At 38.1% G+C, this 19,872-nt stretch overlaps 1 protein-coding gene across 1 annotated transcript in view; it reads left to right on the top strand.

The window, feature by feature from the left end:
- Lrrcc1 (leucine rich repeat and coiled-coil centrosomal protein 1) overlaps nt 1-19,872 on the top strand; it is a 34,571-nt gene that overhangs the window by 7,616 nt on the left and 7,083 nt on the right. The window contains 9 exon segments of the mRNA XM_021158214.2: nt 4,082-4,278; nt 5,851-5,998; nt 6,719-6,867; nt 8,852-9,056; nt 10,040-10,179; nt 12,913-13,114; nt 15,774-15,959; nt 16,836-17,010; nt 17,820-17,983. Coding sequence (XP_021013873.2) covers nt 4,082-4,278; nt 5,851-5,998; nt 6,719-6,867; nt 8,852-9,056; nt 10,040-10,179; nt 12,913-13,114; nt 15,774-15,959; nt 16,836-17,010; nt 17,820-17,983 — 1,566 coding nt within the window.

Below are 19,872 nucleotides of genomic sequence, written 5' to 3'. Positions count from 1 at the left end.
CTGTATTTGTCAGGCTCTGGCAGAGCCATTCAGGAGACAGATATATCAGACTCCTGTCAGCAAGCACTTCTTGGCACCAGCAGTAGTGTCTGGGTTTGGTGTCTATATATGGGATAGAAGCCCAGGTGGGGCAGTCTCTAGATAGCCTTTCCTTCAATCTCTGCTCCACACTTTGTCTCCATATTTCCTCCCTTGAGTATTGGTTCCTCCTTCTAAGGGCTGAAACATCCACACTTCTTGAGTTTCATGTGGTCTGTGAATTATATCTTGGGTATTCCTAGCTTTTGAGCTAATATCCACTTATCAGTGAGTGCATACCATGTGTGTTCTTTTGTGACTTTTTGTGACCTCAGTAGAGATATTTTCTAATTTCATCAATTTGCCTAAGAATTTCATAAATTCATTGATTTAAGTATCTGAGTGGTACTCCATTGTGTAAATGTACCACATTTTCTGTATCCATTCCTCTGTTGAAGGATATCTGGGTTGTTTCCAGCTTCTAGCTATTATAAATAAGGCTTCTATGAACATAGTGGAGCATGTATCCTTGTTATATGTTGGAGCATCTTTTGGGTATATGCCCAGGAGTGGTATAGCTAAGTCCTCAGGTCATACTATGTCCAATTTTCTAAGGAACCCCCAGAGTGATTTCCAGAGTGATTGTCCCAGCTTGCAATCCCACCAACAATGGAGGCGTGTTCTTCTTTTTCCACATCCTCACCAACATCTGTGGTCAACTGAGTTTTTGATCTTAGCCATTCTGACTAGTGTGAGGTGGAATCTCAGGGTTTTTTTGATTTGCATTTCCTTGATGACTAAGGATGTTGAACATTTCTTTAGGTGCTTCACAGCTCTTCAATATTCCTCAGTTGAGAATTCTCTGTTTAGCTCTGTACTCCATTTGGGGTTATTTGGTTCTCTGGAGTCTACCTTCTTGAGTTCTTTGTATATATTGGATGTAGGATTGGTAAAAATCTTTTCCCAATCTGTTGGTTGGCATTTTATCCTCTTGACAGTGTTCTTTGCCTTACAGAAGCTTTGTAATTTTATGAGGTCACATTTGTTGATTGTTGATCTTAGAGCATAAGCCATTGGTGTTCTTTTCAGAAAATTTTCCCCTGTGCCTATGTGTTCCAGGCTCTTCCTCACTTTCTCTTCTCTTAGTTTCAATGTATCTGGTTTTGGGTGGAGGTGCTTGGACCACTTGGACTTGAGCTTTGTACAAGGAGACAAGAATGGATCCATTTGCATTCTTCTACATACTGACCTCTAGTTGTTCCAGCACTATTTGTTGAAAATGCTGTCTTTTTACCACTAGATGATTTTAGCTCCATTGTCAAAGATCAAGTGACCATCCGTGTGTGGGTTCAATTCTGGGCCTTTCATTTCGGTTCCATTGATCTACCTGTCTATCACTGTACCATGCAGTTTTTATCACTGTTGCGCTGTAACATAGCTTGAGGTCAGGGATGGTCATTGCTCCAGAAGTTCTTTTATTGTTGAGAATAATTTTAACTATCCTGGATTGTTTGTTATCCCAAATGAATTTGAAAATTTATCTAAGTCTATGAAGAATTGAGTTGAAATTTTGATGGGGATTGCATTGAATCTGTAGATTGCTTTTACCACGATGGTCACTTTTACTGTATTAATCCTGCCAATCCATGAGCATGGGAGATCTTTCCATCTTCTGAGATCTTCAATTTCTTTCTTCAGGGACTTGAAGTTCTTGTCATACAGATCTTTCTCTTGTTTTCTTAGAGTCACACCAAGGTATTTTATCTTATTTGTGTCTGTTGAGAAGGGTGTCATTTCCCTAATTTCTTTCTCAGCCTGTTTATCCTTTGAATAGAGGAATGCTACAGATTTGCTTGAGTTATTTTGTATCCACGCACTTTGCTGAAGATGTTTGTCAGGTTTAGCAGTTGTCTGATGGAATTGTTGGGGTCACTTAAGTATACTATCATATCTTCAAATAGTGATATTTTGACTTCTTCCTTTTCAATTTGTATTCCTTTGACCTCCTTTTGTTATCTAATTGCAATGGCTAGGACTTCAAGTACTATATTGAATAGGTAGGGAGAGAGTGGGCAGCCTTGTCTAGTCCCTGATTTTAGTGGGATTGCTTCAAGTTTCCATTTAGTTTGATGTTGGCTACTGGTTTGCTTTATGTTGCTTTTACAATGTTTAGGCATGGCCCTTGAATTCCTCTGATCTTTCCAAGAGTTTTACCATGAATGGGTATTGAATTTTGTCAAATGCTTTCTCAGCATCTACTGAGATGATCATGTCCTCCGCCCCCCCCTTTGAGTTTGTTTATGTCATGGATTATGTTGATAGATGTCTGTATATTGATCCATCCCTGCATCCCTGGGATGGGATGAAGACTACTTGATCATGGTGAATGATTGTTTTGATGTATTCTTGGATTCCATTTTGAGAATTTTATTATTTGTGCATTGATATTCATAAGGGAAATTGGTCTGAGGTTCTCTTTCTTCGTTAGTTTTGGTATCAGTGTAACTGTGGCTTCGTAGGACAAATTGGGTAGTGTACCTTATAGTTTGAAGAGTGTTCGTGTTAGGTCTTCTTTGACGGTCTGATAGAACTCTGCACTAAACTCATCTGGTCCTGGGAATTTTTTTGGTTGGGAGACTTTTAATGACTGCTTCTATTTCATTAGGTGTTATGGGACTGTTTAGATCACTTATCTGATCCTGATTTAACTTTGGTACCTAGTATCTATCTAGAAAATTGTCCATTTCCTACAGATTTTCCGGTTTTGTTGAAGATAGGCTTTTGTAGTAGGATCTAATGATTTTTTTTGGATATTCTCGGTTTCTCTTGTTATGTCTCCCTCTTCATTTCTGATTTTGTTAATTTGGGTTCAGTCTCTGTGCCCTCCTGTTAGTCTGGCTAAGGGATTATTTATCTTGTTGATTTTCTCAAAGAACCAGTTCCTGGTTTTACTGATTCTCTGTATAGTTCTTTTTGTTTCTACTTGGTTGATTTCAGCCCTAGGTTTGCTTATTTTCTGCTGTCTACTCCTCTTGGGTGTATTTGCTTCCTTTTGTTCTAGAGCTTTCAGATGTGCTGTCAAGCTGTTAGTGTGTGTACTCTCTAGGTTCTTTTTTGAGGCACTCAGAGCTATGAGTATTCCTCTTGGCGCTGCTTTCATTGTGTCTCATAAGTTTGGGTATGTTGTGCCTTCATTTTTATTAAATTCGAAAAAGTCTTTAATTTCTTTATTTCTTCCTTGACCAAATTATTGTTGAGTAGAACATTGTTCAGTTTCCATGTTTATGTGGGCTTTCTGTTGTTTTTGTTGTTATTGAATACAAGACTTAGTTTTTGGTGACCTGATAGGATTCATGATATTATTTCAGTCTTCTTTTATTTGTTGAGGCCTGTTTTGTGGTTGATTGTATGGTCAGTTTTGGAGACGGTACCATGAGGTATTGAGAAGAAGGTATATTCTTTGTTTTAGGATGAAATGTTGTCTAGATATCTGTTAAAAGCATTTGGTTCATAACTTCTGTTAGTTTCACTGTGTCTCTGTTTAGTTTCTATTTCCATGATCTGTCCATTGATGAGAGAAGGGTGTTGAAGTCTCCCACTATTATTGTGTGAGGTGCAATGTGTGCTTTGAGCTTTAGTAAAGTTTCTTTTATGAATGTAAGTACCCTTGTGTTTGGAGCATAGATGTTCTGAATTTTTCTTGGTAGATTTTTTTCCTTTGATGAGTATGAAGTGTCCTTCCTTAACTTTTTTGGTAATTTTTGGTTGAAAGTTGATTTTATTCGATGTTAATATGCACCACTTCTGAGGTCTTTAAATAGTTTTATCTTTTACTGTTTTTGTTTTCTTTTTCATTTTCCCAGAATTGAGTTACTAAAAGCTCTCCCCCCCCCCCCCCGTCCTCCTGTGTCAGAGTTGGGTTTCTTGTTTTCAGTTTCAAAGATATATAATTTATAAACCGTTAATCTTATAAAGTATCTTAATATTTAAGGAGGCATTAAATTTTATTAGTTATACTGAGCAGAACTTTTAACAGGATTTCTTTCTTTTTCTTATATTGTAGACTAATAATTCCTTACTAGATAATGTTCCTGAGAAAGACCTCAGACCAAAAAGAGACACAGATATAACTTCTGAAAGTGACTATGGAAACAGAAGAGAGTGCAGCAGAAAAGTTCCTAGAAGAACAAAAATCCCATATTATTCCAGAAGTATTCAAACCATTAAGCACCACAATAAAACCAGTGGTGGTTTTGTAAGGTACTTGCTTTGGTCTTGGTAGTCCAAATGAGGCACACAGTTAGTAGTAACTGCCTTGCTCCTTGATGTTTCATGACAAACTTCTCAGTTTACTGACATCAAAGTTGTTTTTTGTTTTTGTTTTTTTTTTCCCTTTTTAGCCTGGGAGCTCAGATTTGGTCAGCAATTGGCCCCTCATATCCTCCATATCTGCATCCATGGATTCAACCAACCCCTGATCAAATAAAATCAAAGAATTATATCTTTACTAATACAAACTATTTACTAGGTTTAAAATTATTACTTCTGATTGAACATTCGCAAACTTTTTCTTGCCATTATTTCTTAAATAATAGAGTATAATAAATTAGCTTTATAAGGTATTATGCCAGATATGGTTTTGGATATTAAAGTTTGTCCAGATAGTTTAATATATACTCAAATGTATTATATATAAAAATGCTATGCCATTTTACATAATAAAGTGAGAATTTAGAGATTTTGGTGTTTGCTGATGGTTCAGTACCCAATCCCTACAGACACTTGAGAACTGTATACTCATAAAAGTGTTTTCTCTTTGAGAAATTAATGTATAGTACCAGACAAAAGGCCACTGTACGACTTGCCATGAGGGGGAAATGAAGCTGATACACTTGAGTTTCCTTGACTAATCTCTACTCTGTCTGTAGGCAGATTTGCTGGGAGGCCAAGGCCTAGTTAAACAGTACAACTAAGCCAGGATCAGAGGCGACAAAATGACTATTTTTGACATGCAGATGTAGAAATTTAATGTCTATATTTTCATAGCTGGGGTATCAACCATGATAGCTCTTAAGAAAAGAATGTACTTCAGAGTAAGTACAGTCCACTTTCTGCCTGCATAATTCTTATTTAAATGTACTCATTGGTTATTTCAATTCTTCTAGTGATCCATGTATAAAATTTCATGTATTAAAAAAAATCATTCATTCCTTTTTGGTTAGTATATGCCCAAGAATTTCTTTTTATTCTGACTACTGATAGACTCTATTTGTTCTGGTATATTGTATCAATTTTAAACTTTTAAGTGCCATTGGGTAATTAAAGCATTATTTTCAAGTTTTTCTATTATATGATCAGAGTGTATTTCATCGTGAATGTGTTAAACACTACACATATAGAATGATTATCTTTTTTTAAAACTCTTGAGGCTCTAAATAGTGAATCAGCAAATCACATCCCTTATAAACTTCATGAATTAGCTTTCTAAGTTAACTATTACTTAATACATTTTTTATTAAAACAATTATTTATTGTATTGGTATAGGTGTTTTACCTGCATATATGTCTGCACCATATCCAGGTGCCTGCTAATGACAGAAGAGGGCATCCGATCCCCTGGGACTGGGTTACAGATGGTTATGAGTTGCCGTGTGAGTGCTCGGAATTGAACCCAGTTTCGTTGGAAGAGTAGGCAGTAGGTTTTACTGCTGAGCCATCTCTCCAGCCCCTTCATTAATATTTTTTTTAAATACTAGATATGTGGCTATAGGTTTTTGTATTGAAAAACATAAACTGTATTTTTGATTCTTTTCTGCCTTTTATTCTTTGCAGTTGTAATCGTAAAATGAGACAGCCTTACCTTAGAGATTTATATGTAAGATCATCTTTAGTAAACTGTAATAACTTAACAGACTTAGATGAGCAGAAGACTGGCATAATTAAAGTAGACAAAAGCCTCTCGGACAACACCACTTACCGGGTATGGTTTAGAAAATTAAGAAGAGTTAAAAATCTTAGATTTAAGTACAAAGTCCTAGAAAGTTAACCATTTTTTTTTATGAGCAATAAATGTTGTTTGTAGTTTTATCAGAGTGATGAAAATTAGCTAATTTTACCCTTCCCAGTTTGCAGATTTTGTGTACTGTTACTGCTTTTACATTTACTACATCAGTTGCAATGATGTTACATTAGGGAAATTACAGTTCCTGTTTCCCAAACTGATAGTTCCTACTTTGAGGGGGATACTGAACCTCTTCAAATAACAAAATAAATCTACGCGTTTTCTCAAAGAAATATTCTTTATACGGTCTTGTTAGTTGTCATGAAACCCAATTTTGGAAAAGGATTCAGAGATGCTGAAATTATTTTAAATATTCAAGACTCACTGAGTATATTAGTTAGCTTGCCCACATTTTACATGCTAGAGTACTGGTTATTATATTCTACTATTTACTGCAAAAAATATGATCTAATAATAGGATTGCCCTCTATAATTGTCATGACGGTACCAACTAACATTCATTTGAAATGATTATGTGCCCAGCAATATCTACTCACTTCTGTGTGCTTTGTGCCCATTACTGTAATTCTCATTGTGACTTTTTAACAATAAGTTACTGTAAAATAAATGAAACAGCTGGGGCAGTGAGAAGTTTGCTGACTTTTTCCAAGTTCATGAACCATTGCTGGTTTCTCTTAGTCCCTCGTGGAACAGTTAGACCAAGAGAGAGAGATGCGGTGGAAAGCTGAGCAAACGGAAAAGAAACTTATGGATTATATCGATGAGCTACATAAGCAAGCAGATGAGAAAAAAGATGTTCACAGCCAGGCTCTCATTACCACAGATAGGTAAGGCAACACTGTGACTCTAAATCCTGAAGAAGATGGGCGGAAAGGACACCACAAGAACCCCCACAGAATCAACTAACTTAGGCTCATAGGGGGATCACTACACTGACAACCAGGGTGCCTGTCTGAATCTGAGCTGTGGGACATGTTTCCTCCTCCTGGGTTGCCTTGTCCAGCCTTGGTATGAGGGAGATGCCTAGTCTTTCTGGAACTTGATATGCTGTGTTTGGTTGATATATCCCTGGGAGGCCTGCGCTTTTCAGAGGAGTGGATGGGGGAGGGGGGAGTACTGGGTGGACAGGAAGGATAAACAGGACTCTGGATATAATATATGAGAGAATAAGTTAAGAAAACATAAGGAAAGATTTGAGCCTAAAGATGTCTCTCAGAGCATGAAGATTACTGGGTTTGGAATAGGTATGCCTTGGTTTAAAATAGTGATAGTTAGGAAAATGCATATATGTGAATTTCATTGATTTGAAGATTTAGTGCTTTGGTGGTGGTAACATGCTTTGTAGAGTGCCATATCTGTAAAAAGGGCTGGCACTGGCAAATGTCTCTTTAAGGTATGAATCCTAGTCTCTTTTAACATATTCATTTCCTGTGTTAGCTTTGGTACTACATAGGCCAAGTTCCTTAACTTTTCTTTTCTTAATTTTTCTTATCTACTCAGTCTCCTATTTGCCCAATGGTATTAATAGAATTGAGGAAATTACCATCATAGAGCAGTTGATGGATACATACATAAATACATATATGTCTGTGTATATGTGAGTGTGTACATATATCCTAAAAATTATAGTTGGTAAAGATTGAACTACTTTAGCTCAGTATTAATTCATGAGATTCTTCCACAAATCAGAGTTATATCAACCATTTAGCTGCTTCAAGTATTTGGAGAAGGTATGAACTGATAACCCAAGCTAATAATATAATAACACATCACAACGACTGGTTCACGAGGTACACATATAAACTAAAATGAACTAATCCCAGCCTCTTATGGCTCTTCTAAGTTGAGTTAAGCAAAGATCATTCCTATTGTGACTGTTAGAATGTAAACCCAGGGCTTGTAGGATGGCTTAGTGGGGTGGTAAGGCCACACAAGCCTTACAACCTGAATTCAATTCTAGAACCCACAATGAAAGGAGAGATCTGTGTGTGAAAATTGTTCTCTGGCCTTCATGCATGCACAGGCGTCCACACACATATAGAAATCCAAATAATAAAAAGTTTAAAAGAATATGAACCCAAGTGTGTTTGTGGCTAGCCTTTAACTGCTTGTCACATTACAAATATAAAGACACACTAGGAAAAGCTGAAGCCAGTTCCTGAGACGTAACTGTGGTATAGAATCCTAATGGGATTCAGTGCTTGGTTTCAGCTGTGTCTCAGAAGAGTACCAGCCAGTCTATCTAAGTGTGGTTATGTGTACCAGTAAACATTCCCTATTTGTTTACGTAAGTTAAGTTTTCAATTGCAAGCAAAATATTCTAGCACATACAAAATTGGGATCAGTACTTTGGTCTGAGGAAGATAGAAGGAAGTCAAAATTGACCAGGCACTTATCTAGCACTTACCTCTCGTAGATGATTCAGAGATTCCAAGCCAGTTTTCTCTGCCTGACTTTGAGCTCTTTGAGGGTGGTGACTATCACTTATTTATACTGAATGCATTTTAAAAATTCACATCTAGCTCAAAACTGAAACACACTAGGAGTAAACTGTTGCTGTGAAATAATGAAAGTTTATGTAAATTTCTTTAGTTTATAATGAATGTTTTTCCCTTACAGGAAAATGTTATTTTCAGGGTTGGGACAAAGGCATATACTGCTTTGTAGCCTTTTTTTTTTTTTAAGTATAATTAGAGTTTGACAATACTTCAGATATAGATCACTGTTTTAAGCCTTAACGTTGATTATAATTTTCATTATTTTTAAACATGTAACATTGTTATTATTATTGTTATATAATTTATGTTCCAGACTAAAGGATGCTATTTTTAAGGAGAGACATTGCAAGGCTCAACTTGAAATTATAGTTCATAGACTTCAAAATGAAGTTAAAAAACTAACTATTGAATTAATGAAAGCACGAGATCAACAGGAAGATCACATCAGACACCTGAGAACCCTGGAAAGGGCATTGGAAAAAATGGAGAAGCAGAAAGCACAGCAGCAGGCGGCACAGGTATCCCTGAGTGGATTTGTGATGCGGAAGAACGGATTGATGGCTTCCCCTAAAACTAATTACATAGCATCATAAGCTCAAAAGATGTCAGGCTGTATGCAGAAATTAAGTCACTGTTGTTTTTGATATCGCAATCATGCAGCCTTCGGATTACATCTTTATTCTACCAACACTTGTAGAAAGAATTGTAAGAGTTGGTAGAAATATTACAGGGAGATAGGTTCATGTTTTTTGAGAGACAGCTTGCAGATCTGTGGAGTACTTAAAAGACTCGCAGTTTCATGCTATTGACATGGAATTCCTGTCAAAAAATGTATTCAAATCAACAGTAATTCATGCCAGTACAATTGATGCTACTACATTGGCAATGCCATTCTTAATTCAGTAAAGTTTGAAAACAGCTTAGTTGTTAGGCCATGCGATTTAATGAACATTTAGAGGAGCTGGTATTAAAATAGAAGCATGGACCATTACTGGGTGGCCTTGAAGCTCTGAGGTAGACCAGTCTTTGTAAGGATTTTGCCATTTTCTTTCCTGTTTTTGTTTCCCCTTCTTCTTCCAGATACTGGCCTGAGTCTGGGCATGCATCCCTAACACTGTCAGCTTCAGCACTCCCCAAAGCTACCTCTCATTCACCATGTGGCTGGCTGGCCTCGTGGATGGCTGGCCTCCTGCCTGACCCCCAGGCCTAACTCTAAGACATAAATAACTCCTTTAACTTTTTCTCTTCCTGTTCTCCATCTTTCTCCTTCAGACGGCTGAACGATCTCCATCTTACCTGCCCTGTGGCTTTCTTCTAAACTAATGAAACTGCCCTTGGTCTTTAAACAGAGCAACCAAATAGAAACTAGAAGCAAGGGAATGGCTGTGTAAGAGCTGTGATGATGTATACTTCACTAAGATGAAGCTAGGACCTGGCTAAAGATAAGACCTAGAAGCAGGGACATGGTTGTATAAGCTCTGATCATGTGTACTTCACTCAGATAAGACTGATCCAAGAGGTGGAGCTCAAAGCCTCAGCTGCTGATCGAGAAATAAACTTACTTCGAACTTCTCTTCACCAAGAAAAGCAGCAAGTGCAACAACTTCATGAACTTCTGGCATTGAAAGAGCAGGAACATAGGTGAGTGAACATGTATCAAGACACTACTACCATTTAAAAGTATAAAAGGGAGTTTCTGGCTCTTTCCTTGATCTTCCTCACCCAGTGATTGACCACTGGTGAAATCTGGCAGAATTAACCCATGGAGGGCAGGCACAATGGTTTAGCCCCCACGCTCACAGGGTGTGGTTCCTGGGATCTACATGATAGGAAGAAAGCCAACTCCCACATGTTGCCCTGTGCCTCCAATGCGTGACACACCTATAGGCAATCCATCAATCAGTATAATGAGAGAAAGATTGCATCTGTATTAGATTCAGTCCTATAGAAATAGCTAGAAGCTAACAAGACAAACATGTGACTTTAGTGTCGTGTGAAAGGGGCTTGTAATAATGCACCTTGGTTTTGACCAAAAATGGCTCATCATAGAGAGAGGAAGGAAGCCATGCTAACTGACTTCCAAGTAACTCTTTGTAAAATTAATCAGAATTTATTCTGCTACAACAGTAGACCATAAACTTTTTCCGTCTACCTAAGCAGCATTTCTGTGATTTAGAAAAAGAAACTTGTTTTTCATTAACCTTGGGTAATGCAAAATGTCAGTAGCTCCTTAAAGACCATCGAGGGGTTTTGTTTGTTTGTTTATTTGTTTGTTTGTTTGTTTGTTTATGACTTTGGGTGTTTTACAATACAGTCATCATCCCTTTCCCAGTCCAACCCCTCCCACACACACACACACAGTTCCTCATCCCCTTCCTCCTCTCAGCCTGTCTCCAAGAGGACGTCCCCACCTGACCCCCACCAGGCCACCCAACTCCCTAAGGCCTCTCTCTAGGGTCAGGCTCATCTTCTCTCAGGCCAGACCAGGCAGTCCTCTGCTGTTGGGGCCTTGTACCAGCTACTGTATGCTGCCTGGTTGGTGGCTTAGTGTCAGAGATCTCAGGGGTTCCCGATTAATTGAGGCTGCTGATTTTCCCATGGGGTCACCCTCCTCAGCTTCTTCCAGCCTTTCTCTAATTCAACCACTGCGGTCCCTGACTAAAGTCCATTGGTTGGGTGTAAGTGTCTGCCTCTGTCTCAGTTAGCTGCCTGTTGGGTATCTCAAGGACAGCCAGGCTAGGCTCCTGTCTGTAAGCACATCATAGCATCAGTAATAGTGTCGGGCCTTGGAGCCTCCCCATGAGATGGATCCCAAGTTGGACTGGTCACTGGGCATCCTTTCCCTCAGTCTCTTCTCTATTTTTGTTCCTGCAGTTCTTTTAGACAGGAAGAAGTGCTTTTGACTATGGGATAGTACTTCATTTGATGCCCTGTCTTTCTACTGGAGGTGGACTCTACAAGTTCCCTCTCCCCACTGATGGGTATTTCATCCAAGGTTTGAGTTCTGAGAGGTTCTCACCTCCCAGGTCTTTGGTACATTCTAGAGGATCCTCCCACCTCCTACCTCCCACTCCTGAGGTTGCATATGTCCATTTATTCTGCTGGCCTTCAGGACTTCTCTCCTGCCCTCCCCCGCAATACCTGAGCATGTTCCCCCTTTCCCTCCCTCTCCCACCTAGTTCCCTCTTGCTTTCCCTCTGCCTCCTGTGATTGCTTTCGTCTCCCTCCCAAGTGGGACTGAAGCATTCTCACTTGGGCCTTTTAGCTTGTTAACTTTCTTGAGTTCTGTGGATTGTATCCTGGGTATTCTGCACTTTGGGCTAATATCCACTTATTAGTGAGTACATACCATGCATGTCCTTCTGGGTCTGAGTTACCTCACTCAGGATATTTTCCAGTTCCATCCATTTGCCTGCAAAAGTCATGATGCCCTTGTTCTTAATAGCTGAACAGTATTCCATTGTGTAAATGATCCTCACTTTCTGTATCCATTCTTCCTTTGTGAGACATCTGGGTTGTTTCCAGCTTCTGGATATCACAGATAAGGGCAATGTGAACATAGTAGAACACATGCCCCTGTGGTATGGCGGGACATCTTTTGGGTATATGCCCAAGAATGGGTATAGCAGGATCTATTTCCAATTTTCTGAGGGCCCTCCAAATTGATTTTCAGAGTGATTGTACCAGCTTGCAATCCCACCAGCAATGGAGGAGTGTTCCTCTTTCTCTACATCCTCAGCAACATATGTTGTCACCTGAGGTTTTGATCTTATCCATTCTGATTGGTGTAAGGTGGAATCTCAGGTCCTTTTGATTTGCATTTCCCTGATCACTAAGGACTTTTTTTTAGGTACTTCTCGATCATTTGAGATTCCTCTGTTGTGAATTCTCTGTTTAGTTCTATACTGCATTTTTGATTGGGTTGTTTGGGTTTTTTTGGACGCTAGCTTCTTGAGCTCTTTATATATTTTGGATATTAGCTCTCTTTCCGATATGTGGTTAGTGAAGACTTTTTTTCCCAATCTTAGGTTGCCGATTTGTCCTATTGGCTATGTTCTTTGCTTTCCAGTTTCATGAGGTCTCATTTATCAATTCTTGATCTTAGAGCCTGACCCATTGTAGTTCTGTTTAGGAAATTCTCCCAACCCCTATACCAATGAGTTCAAGGCTCTTTCCCATTTTCTCTTCTATTAGATTCAGTGTATCTGATTTTATGTTGAGGTCCTTGGTCCACTTGGACTTGCGCTTTGTGCAAGGTGACAAATGTGGATGTATTTTCATTTTTCTACATATCAACTGCCAGTTAGACCAGCATCATTTAAGACCACTGAGTATTTATTAATGTGAACCACATTGCTTTGGTTTTCATTTCAGGCAAGAAATTGAAACTCGGCAGTTTTTCACTGATGCTGAGTTCCAGGATGCATTAACTAAACGATTATGCAAAGAAGAACGAAAACATGAGCAAGAAGTAAAAGAATACCAAGAAAAAATTGATATATTAAACCAGCAGTATTTGGACTTAGAAAATGAGTTCCGTATTGCTTTAACTGTTGAAGCTAGAAGATTTAAAGATGTAAGAATTGATATCTAGCTCTCTACTGATAAAAGGACCACATTTTGGAATCCCACCCAAAATGAGATGACTATATGATGTTTAAAACAATGAATTCTTAGAGTTTTTATCTCCTCATATGACAATAGCTAATTTTTATTGCTGTTGGGAAAACTAATTATGGTAATAAGTGGGGATTTAAAGTGAGAATCAGGAGAGGAATGGGAAACCTGTATTTGTACAGCAGGGACTAGCAGAGCTGACAATCCCCCATCTGCTCCCAGGCCAAAGGTGTCCCACTGTCTAATTAGTATTTCTTTATTAATATTAACTTACTGTACATCTCAATCACAGTTTCCCCTCCCTCTCCTTTCATTCCTTCCTCTCCCATCCCCCTCCCCTCATCCTTTCTTTCTCCTCAGATATGGAGAGGCTTCCCATAATATCAGCCCACCTTGGCAAATCAAGTTGGAGTAGGACTAAGTGCATCTTCTATTGTGGCTAGACAAAGCAGCTCAATTAAGGAAAGGGACCCAAAGATAGGCAGCAGCATCAGATAAAGCCCCGGCTCCTGATGTTAGGAGTTAGAATGAAGACCAAGCTGCAGAACTGTTATATATGTGCTGAAGACCCAGGTATATCCCATGCATGCTATCTGTTTGGTGCTTCAGTCTCTGAGCCCCATTGGGCCCAGGTTAGTTGAGTATGTGAGTTTTCTTGTGGTGTCCTTGCCCTCTCTGGCTTCTGCAATCCTTCCTCTCCATCTTCCATAGGATTTCCCAAGTTCCACCTAATGTTTGGCTGTGTGTCTGCATCTGTTTCTATCAGCGGCTGGGTGAAGCCTCTCAGATGGCTCCTGTCTGCAAGTATAGCAGAGTATCATTTACAGTGTCAGGGGTAGGCCACCTCTCATGGCTTGGGTCTCAAGCTGAGTCAGTCTTTGGACAGCCATCCCCTTAATTTCTATACTATCTTTACCCCTGAACATTTTGTAAGCAGGACAAATTGTCGGTCTAAGGTTTTGTGGCTGGGCTGGTGTTCCAGTCCCTCCATTGGAAGTCTTTACTGGTTACTGGAGTTGGCTGTTTCAGGTTTTGTATCCCCACTGCTAGAAGTCTTAGCTAGGGTCACCCTCATAGATTCCTGAGAGTTTCCATTGGTCTAGGTTTCTAGCTTGTCCTAGAGATCCACCACCAGTTCAAGTTGTCTCTCCCAATTCTCTCCCTCTGTCCACCACTACCCAGTTCCATGTCTTGTTCTTTTTCCCCTTCTTAGTGAGATTCAAGTGTCCTTCTTGGGCCTTCCTTGTTACTTAACGCTTTTGGGTCTGTGGATTATAATGTGGTTATCCTATACTTTATGGCTAGTATCTACTTATAAGTGATTACATACCACATTTGTCTTTCTGGTTCTGGGTTACCTCACTCACGATGATCTTTTCTGGTTCATCAGTTTTCCTGCAAATTTCAGGATGTCATTATTTTTAATAGGTGGGTATAAATCTTTCACCTTTTACTAGTTAGCATTTCTCTTGAACTGAAATTCTTCCACATTTACTTCAAGTCTTTCCATCTCTAATTAATGCTATTCCCAGGCTTCTGAGTGCTTGTGTGAAAAAACTAATGTTCCTCTTTTTCTGATTCTCATTGACTCCTCTTTTACTGAGATTCCATAACCTCAAGAGCTCCTTATAATAATTATATTTTTAAAATAGTCTTCTTTCTTACCACCTTTGTGTTAGAATGTGTAAATTAGCAGTTACACCACTCCTCAGACACCTCTGCTCAGAATGATAATCCAAACTCTTTGTATTCTATCTGATTTCATGCTCTGTCATCTCCCCACTCATGCGACTCTGATGTCACCACACCTTGTACTGGGACTTGAAGCACCTTCCTTCCTGGAACACCTTCCCTACAGCCTTACAGCCTTTTATTCCCTGAAAAACCTTTGATAATAATGTTAGCTAAAGTTAAACATTCCCCTTAAAATACTGTGCATCCAAGATTATATGCCCCAATACAGGGGAATACCAGGGCCGGGAAGCGGGACTGGGTGGTTTGGAGAGCAGGGTTGGGGGAGGGTATAAGGGACTTTTGGGATAACATTTGAATTGTAAATGAAGAAAATATCTAATAAAAAATTGAGGGGCTGGAGAGATGACTCAGCAGTTAAGCGTTCCAGCTACTCTTCTGAGTTCAAATCCCAGCAACCACATGATGGCTCACAACCATGAGATCTGATATCCTCTTCTGGGGTGTCTGAAGACAGCTACAGTGTATTTACATATAATAAATAAATCTTTTAAAAAATTGAAAAAAAAATACTGTATATCCCTCTAAGCTTTTCTCAGTAAAGGCATGGGCTTTCTATATAGTTTCATAGGGCTTAGTTTGTTTGTATTGCTATATTGCTAGTCCCTGCCTACCAGCAGACAGATTAGTCTGTTTCATCCGCTGATCATTGCTCAGTGATTATGTGTCATACAAATGAATCGTGGTTCTTACATTCAGTAGTTAAGTCCCTGAGTAACTGAGCAAATGAGTAGCAAACCCCCAGGTCTCTTGAGTTTTGTTTTACTAAAACTTAAAAGTTTTAAAATGAAAACTGTAAACTATTTCTAAAAGCAAATATTTTCTATTTGGAAAGCTTCTGTTTATAATCTGATTTTGAAATACAGGTTCAGGATGGCTTTGAAGATGTTGCAACTGAATTAGCGAAGAGTAAACATGCTCTTATTTGGGCTCAACGTAAAGAAAATGAGTCTTCTTCTTTAATTAAAGATCTGACATGTATGGTGAAGGAACAGAAGACTAAGCTCTCCGAAGTCTGCAAATTGAAGCACGAAGCAGCAGCCAATTTACAGGCAGGAATCTGCAGTGTGCTTTCCTTGGGGCTTACATCATCTCACGTGTGAGCAGTGACTTTTAGGAAGGACTCAGGAGTAACTCTGAGACTGTATTATTTATACAGTTGGTGTTCGTAATGAAAGTATACCTAATGAGATTCACAACTTCATAGATGATACTGCTTTCATCAAAATATTTTAAGAGTGCTAGGTGTGGTGGTACACCCCTACAGCCCCAGCTCTAGGGAGGCAGAGGCAGGAAGATGGATCGCCGTGGGTTCGAATCCATTGAAGTCTACATTCATTTCAAGTTCCAGACAGACCAGGTCTACACAGTGAGACCCTGTCTCAAAAATAAAAATATGTGAATAAATGACTTAGTAAATAACTATATAGTTGTCACCAGTTGTACAATATTAAGACAGAGGCTGGAAAGTGATCCTGAAAAGCTTTGAGAAACACTACTCAGATTACTAGTATTAATTGGATGGTGGTAATGGTATTTTCAGACACACTTAACGACAATAGATTTTAAAATATCTCTTACTATTTGTGCTATTTCACCTAAGAACTCAACTCCTGGAAAATAAATTATAGATTGTTGATTTAAAAATTTCACGAAAAATTTTGACAATTACAGATTCAGTTTTTCTCTTACAAATATGGAATAAAACTCAATGTTAAAAAGTAGGCCTTTTAAATGTTAGCATTTTGTTTTATAGTGTATATCTTAAAACTTTTGGTGTAAAATTTGGCAATCTTTACTTTTTAATTGCTTAAAGGACATCTTTTTCATAAGATACCAAAGGAACTATTTTAGTAATTTATAGCATATATAATTTTAATGTTTATAATTCAGTGAAATAATTGGTGTTTTGTGTTTGGGGTATACAGAATCAAATCAACACTCTTGAAATTTTGATTGAAGACGACAAGCAGAAGAGCATTCAAATAGAACTTCTCAAACATGAAAAGACCCAGCTTATTTCTGAGTTGGCGGCCAAAGAGTCACTGATTTATGGCTTACGGACCGAGAGAAAAGTATGGGGACAAGAACTGGCATGTCAGAGTAAGAGTCTCAAGTTTTTCAATGGAAAATAGCCATTATTACAAAGCAGTATATTTGGGTATGGGGAAAAAAAGGATGTTTCCCTGGCTCCCAGGGCTAAGTTAAAAGGATTGTGTTGTCTAACAGGATAAGTAGGCATTTACCAGCCAGACAGGAGCAAGAGTCTCGGGAAGTAAGGCTTTCAGTAATTAAGGTGTTTAAGTGGCCAGACATGGAGCTACATGCCTATAGTTGCTGCTGCTCTGGAGGCTGAGAGACATCACTCAAGAGTAGCTTTTTCACTGATAACATAAAAATATTAAAGTTGAATATTTTCATGGGATACTGTGGTAATTCTGTTGTTTATATTAATACTAAATGCATCTAAAATGAGTATTCATATTCGTAACATTTTCCATATTTTGCATGGGTAGACATAAAATTGTACATGAATGAAAATCACTGTAGATTTCATGTAAACCATTAGTCTTCTTTCCACCTGCTATATAGCAAAAAATAATAAATAATATGTTTTGACATTAACAGCTTAAAAATTACGAGTAATTAGTTAGTGGTCAAAATAAAGCATTGCTTATTTATTTTATAGTAATTTCTACTGTGACTCTGTTTGCTTCATTTTACCTAAATAGAGTTTTTAATAGCTCAGATGATTAAGAGACTTTCCTTCTGTTGATTTGCATTATTGTATACTTTAGACTTTTGGTCAGTTTTTTTTTTGGTTTGTTTGTTTTTCACTTTATTAAGTGGCATTTTATAAGTACAAAAATCCACAAAGTGTATTAAGTTTCTAACTAGTGATTATTTCTTAGGCTCGACACTATCCCAGAGTCGTGGGAAATTAGAAGCCCAGATTGAAAGTTTATGCAGAGAAAATGAATCTCTGAGAAAAAGCCATGAAAGTGACTGTGATGCATTGAGAATAAAGTGCAAGATCATTGAAGACCAAAATGAAACCATCCGGAAACTAAAAGACGTAAGTCTAACATGTTCCTTTGGGATAAGAGCTGGTAGCAGGTTTGGAAAATAATTATCTTTGTGATCCTCGACTGTTGTAGATTTTAAAGACAAAAAGAATATCATGTTTCCTTTTGTAGTTTCTCAGCCTTGCTCTTAAAAGCAGTATCTGATGCTGAATTTTACTTTGACTTTTTTGTTTGTTACAGTTTTTAGAGACAGGTCTGTGTATTCCCTGCTGGGCTAGGAACCAACGGAGCCTCAAACTCAAGGAGATCTCCTTGCTACTGCCTTGAGTGCTGGGACTAAAGGCATGTGGCACCAAGACTGCCTTATTATTGCCTGGGAAATAACAAAATATGAGTCATAAGTCAAAGATTAGAAAGCACCAGAAAATTTAATATTTTTATGGTCCATTTCCTTTTTTTATTTTTCTTCTTGTGTCATTCATTTTTTCATCTCTTTTTTTTTATTGTATTCAACACAATATATTTTATACCAATCATAAAAATGATGGACATGTTATTAAATGAACATAAATAGATAAAGTATTTTTGTTTGTTTGTTTTATTTTTAGTAAAGCTTAAAATCTTGGCTCCTACTATGGTACAAACCCAAAATAAGAACAAGTTTTGGACATTGGAGTTCATTGTAATGAGGCTGTACTTCGATGTCCCTCACATTACCAAAGGATTTTTACCTCCATAGTAGCTAAGCTATGACAGTTCTGCCGTGCCAAGGAATGAATTAAAGGCATGAATATTTGGATATGTATTTCCTGCTATGGTTAAAGCTATTTGACTTGAGTGATTGTCGTCATTCTCAGCCCACAGGGAACAGGTTACATTCATTTAAGAAATGGTGTGTGTATTAAGATGGTCTATCCATGAAGCCATTCATCAACTGTTTTAGTGAACAATGCTTCTGCTTGGAGGGTGGTACAGACATTAGGTGAGGATAAGATTCTGGTTCATTGTCTATGATGATTTTGAAAAGCATTCATCTCAGAAAAAGAGTAACTTACAAGGTCCTCTTCTTCAAAATTGATACAATAATTATAAATATCAAGCAGAACATTCACTCTCACTCACTTTTCATATTAAGAGATATTAAGGAAAAGTGATTGCTACTTCCTGTTATTTTTGTTGTTAGAGATGGAATTATGTTTGTGTGGCTATCTTTTGGATTTGTTGAAAGACTACTTTCTTGCTTTTTCTAGGGTATAGTTTCCCTCCTTGTGTTGGTGTTTTCCATCTATTATCCTTTGTAGGGCTGGATTTATGGAAACATATTGTGTGAATTTGGTTTTGTCATGGAATACGTTGGTTTCTCCATCTATAGTAATTGAGAGTTTTGCTGTGTATAGTAGCCTGGTCTGGCATTTATGTTTCTGAGGGTCTGTATAACATCTGCTCAGGATCTTTTAGAGCTTTCATAGTCTCTGATCAGAAGTCTGGTGTAATTCTGATAGGCCTGCCTTTATATGTGGCTTGACCTTTTTCCCTTACTGCTTTCAAAATTCTTTTCTTTGTTTAGTGCATTTGGTGTTTTGATTATTCTGTGATAGAAGGAGTTTTCTTTTCTGGTCCAGTCTATTTGGAGTTCTGTAGGCTTATTGTATATTCATGGGCATCTCTTTCTTGAGGCTAGGGAAGTTTTCTTTTATAATTTTGTTGAAGATATTTACTGTCCCTTTGAGTTGGGAATCTTTGCTCTCTTCTGTACTTATTATCCTTCAGTTTGGTCTTCTCATTGTGTCCTGGATTTCCTGGATGTTTTGGGTTAGGAGCCTTTTGCATTTTGCATTTTCTTTTACTGTTGTGTCACTGTTTTCTATGGTATCTTCTGCCCTGAGATTCTTCTATCTCTTGTATTCTGTTGGTGATGCAGGCATCTATGACTCCTGAT

Source organism: Mus caroli, unplaced genomic scaffold (assembly GCF_978045245.1).
Source record: "Mus caroli unplaced genomic scaffold, Mus_caroli_1 scaffold_3, whole genome shotgun sequence".
Taxonomy (NCBI): Eukaryota; Metazoa; Chordata; class Mammalia; order Rodentia; family Muridae; genus Mus; species Mus caroli.
This window is presented reverse-complemented; position numbering and strand designations above follow the sequence as displayed.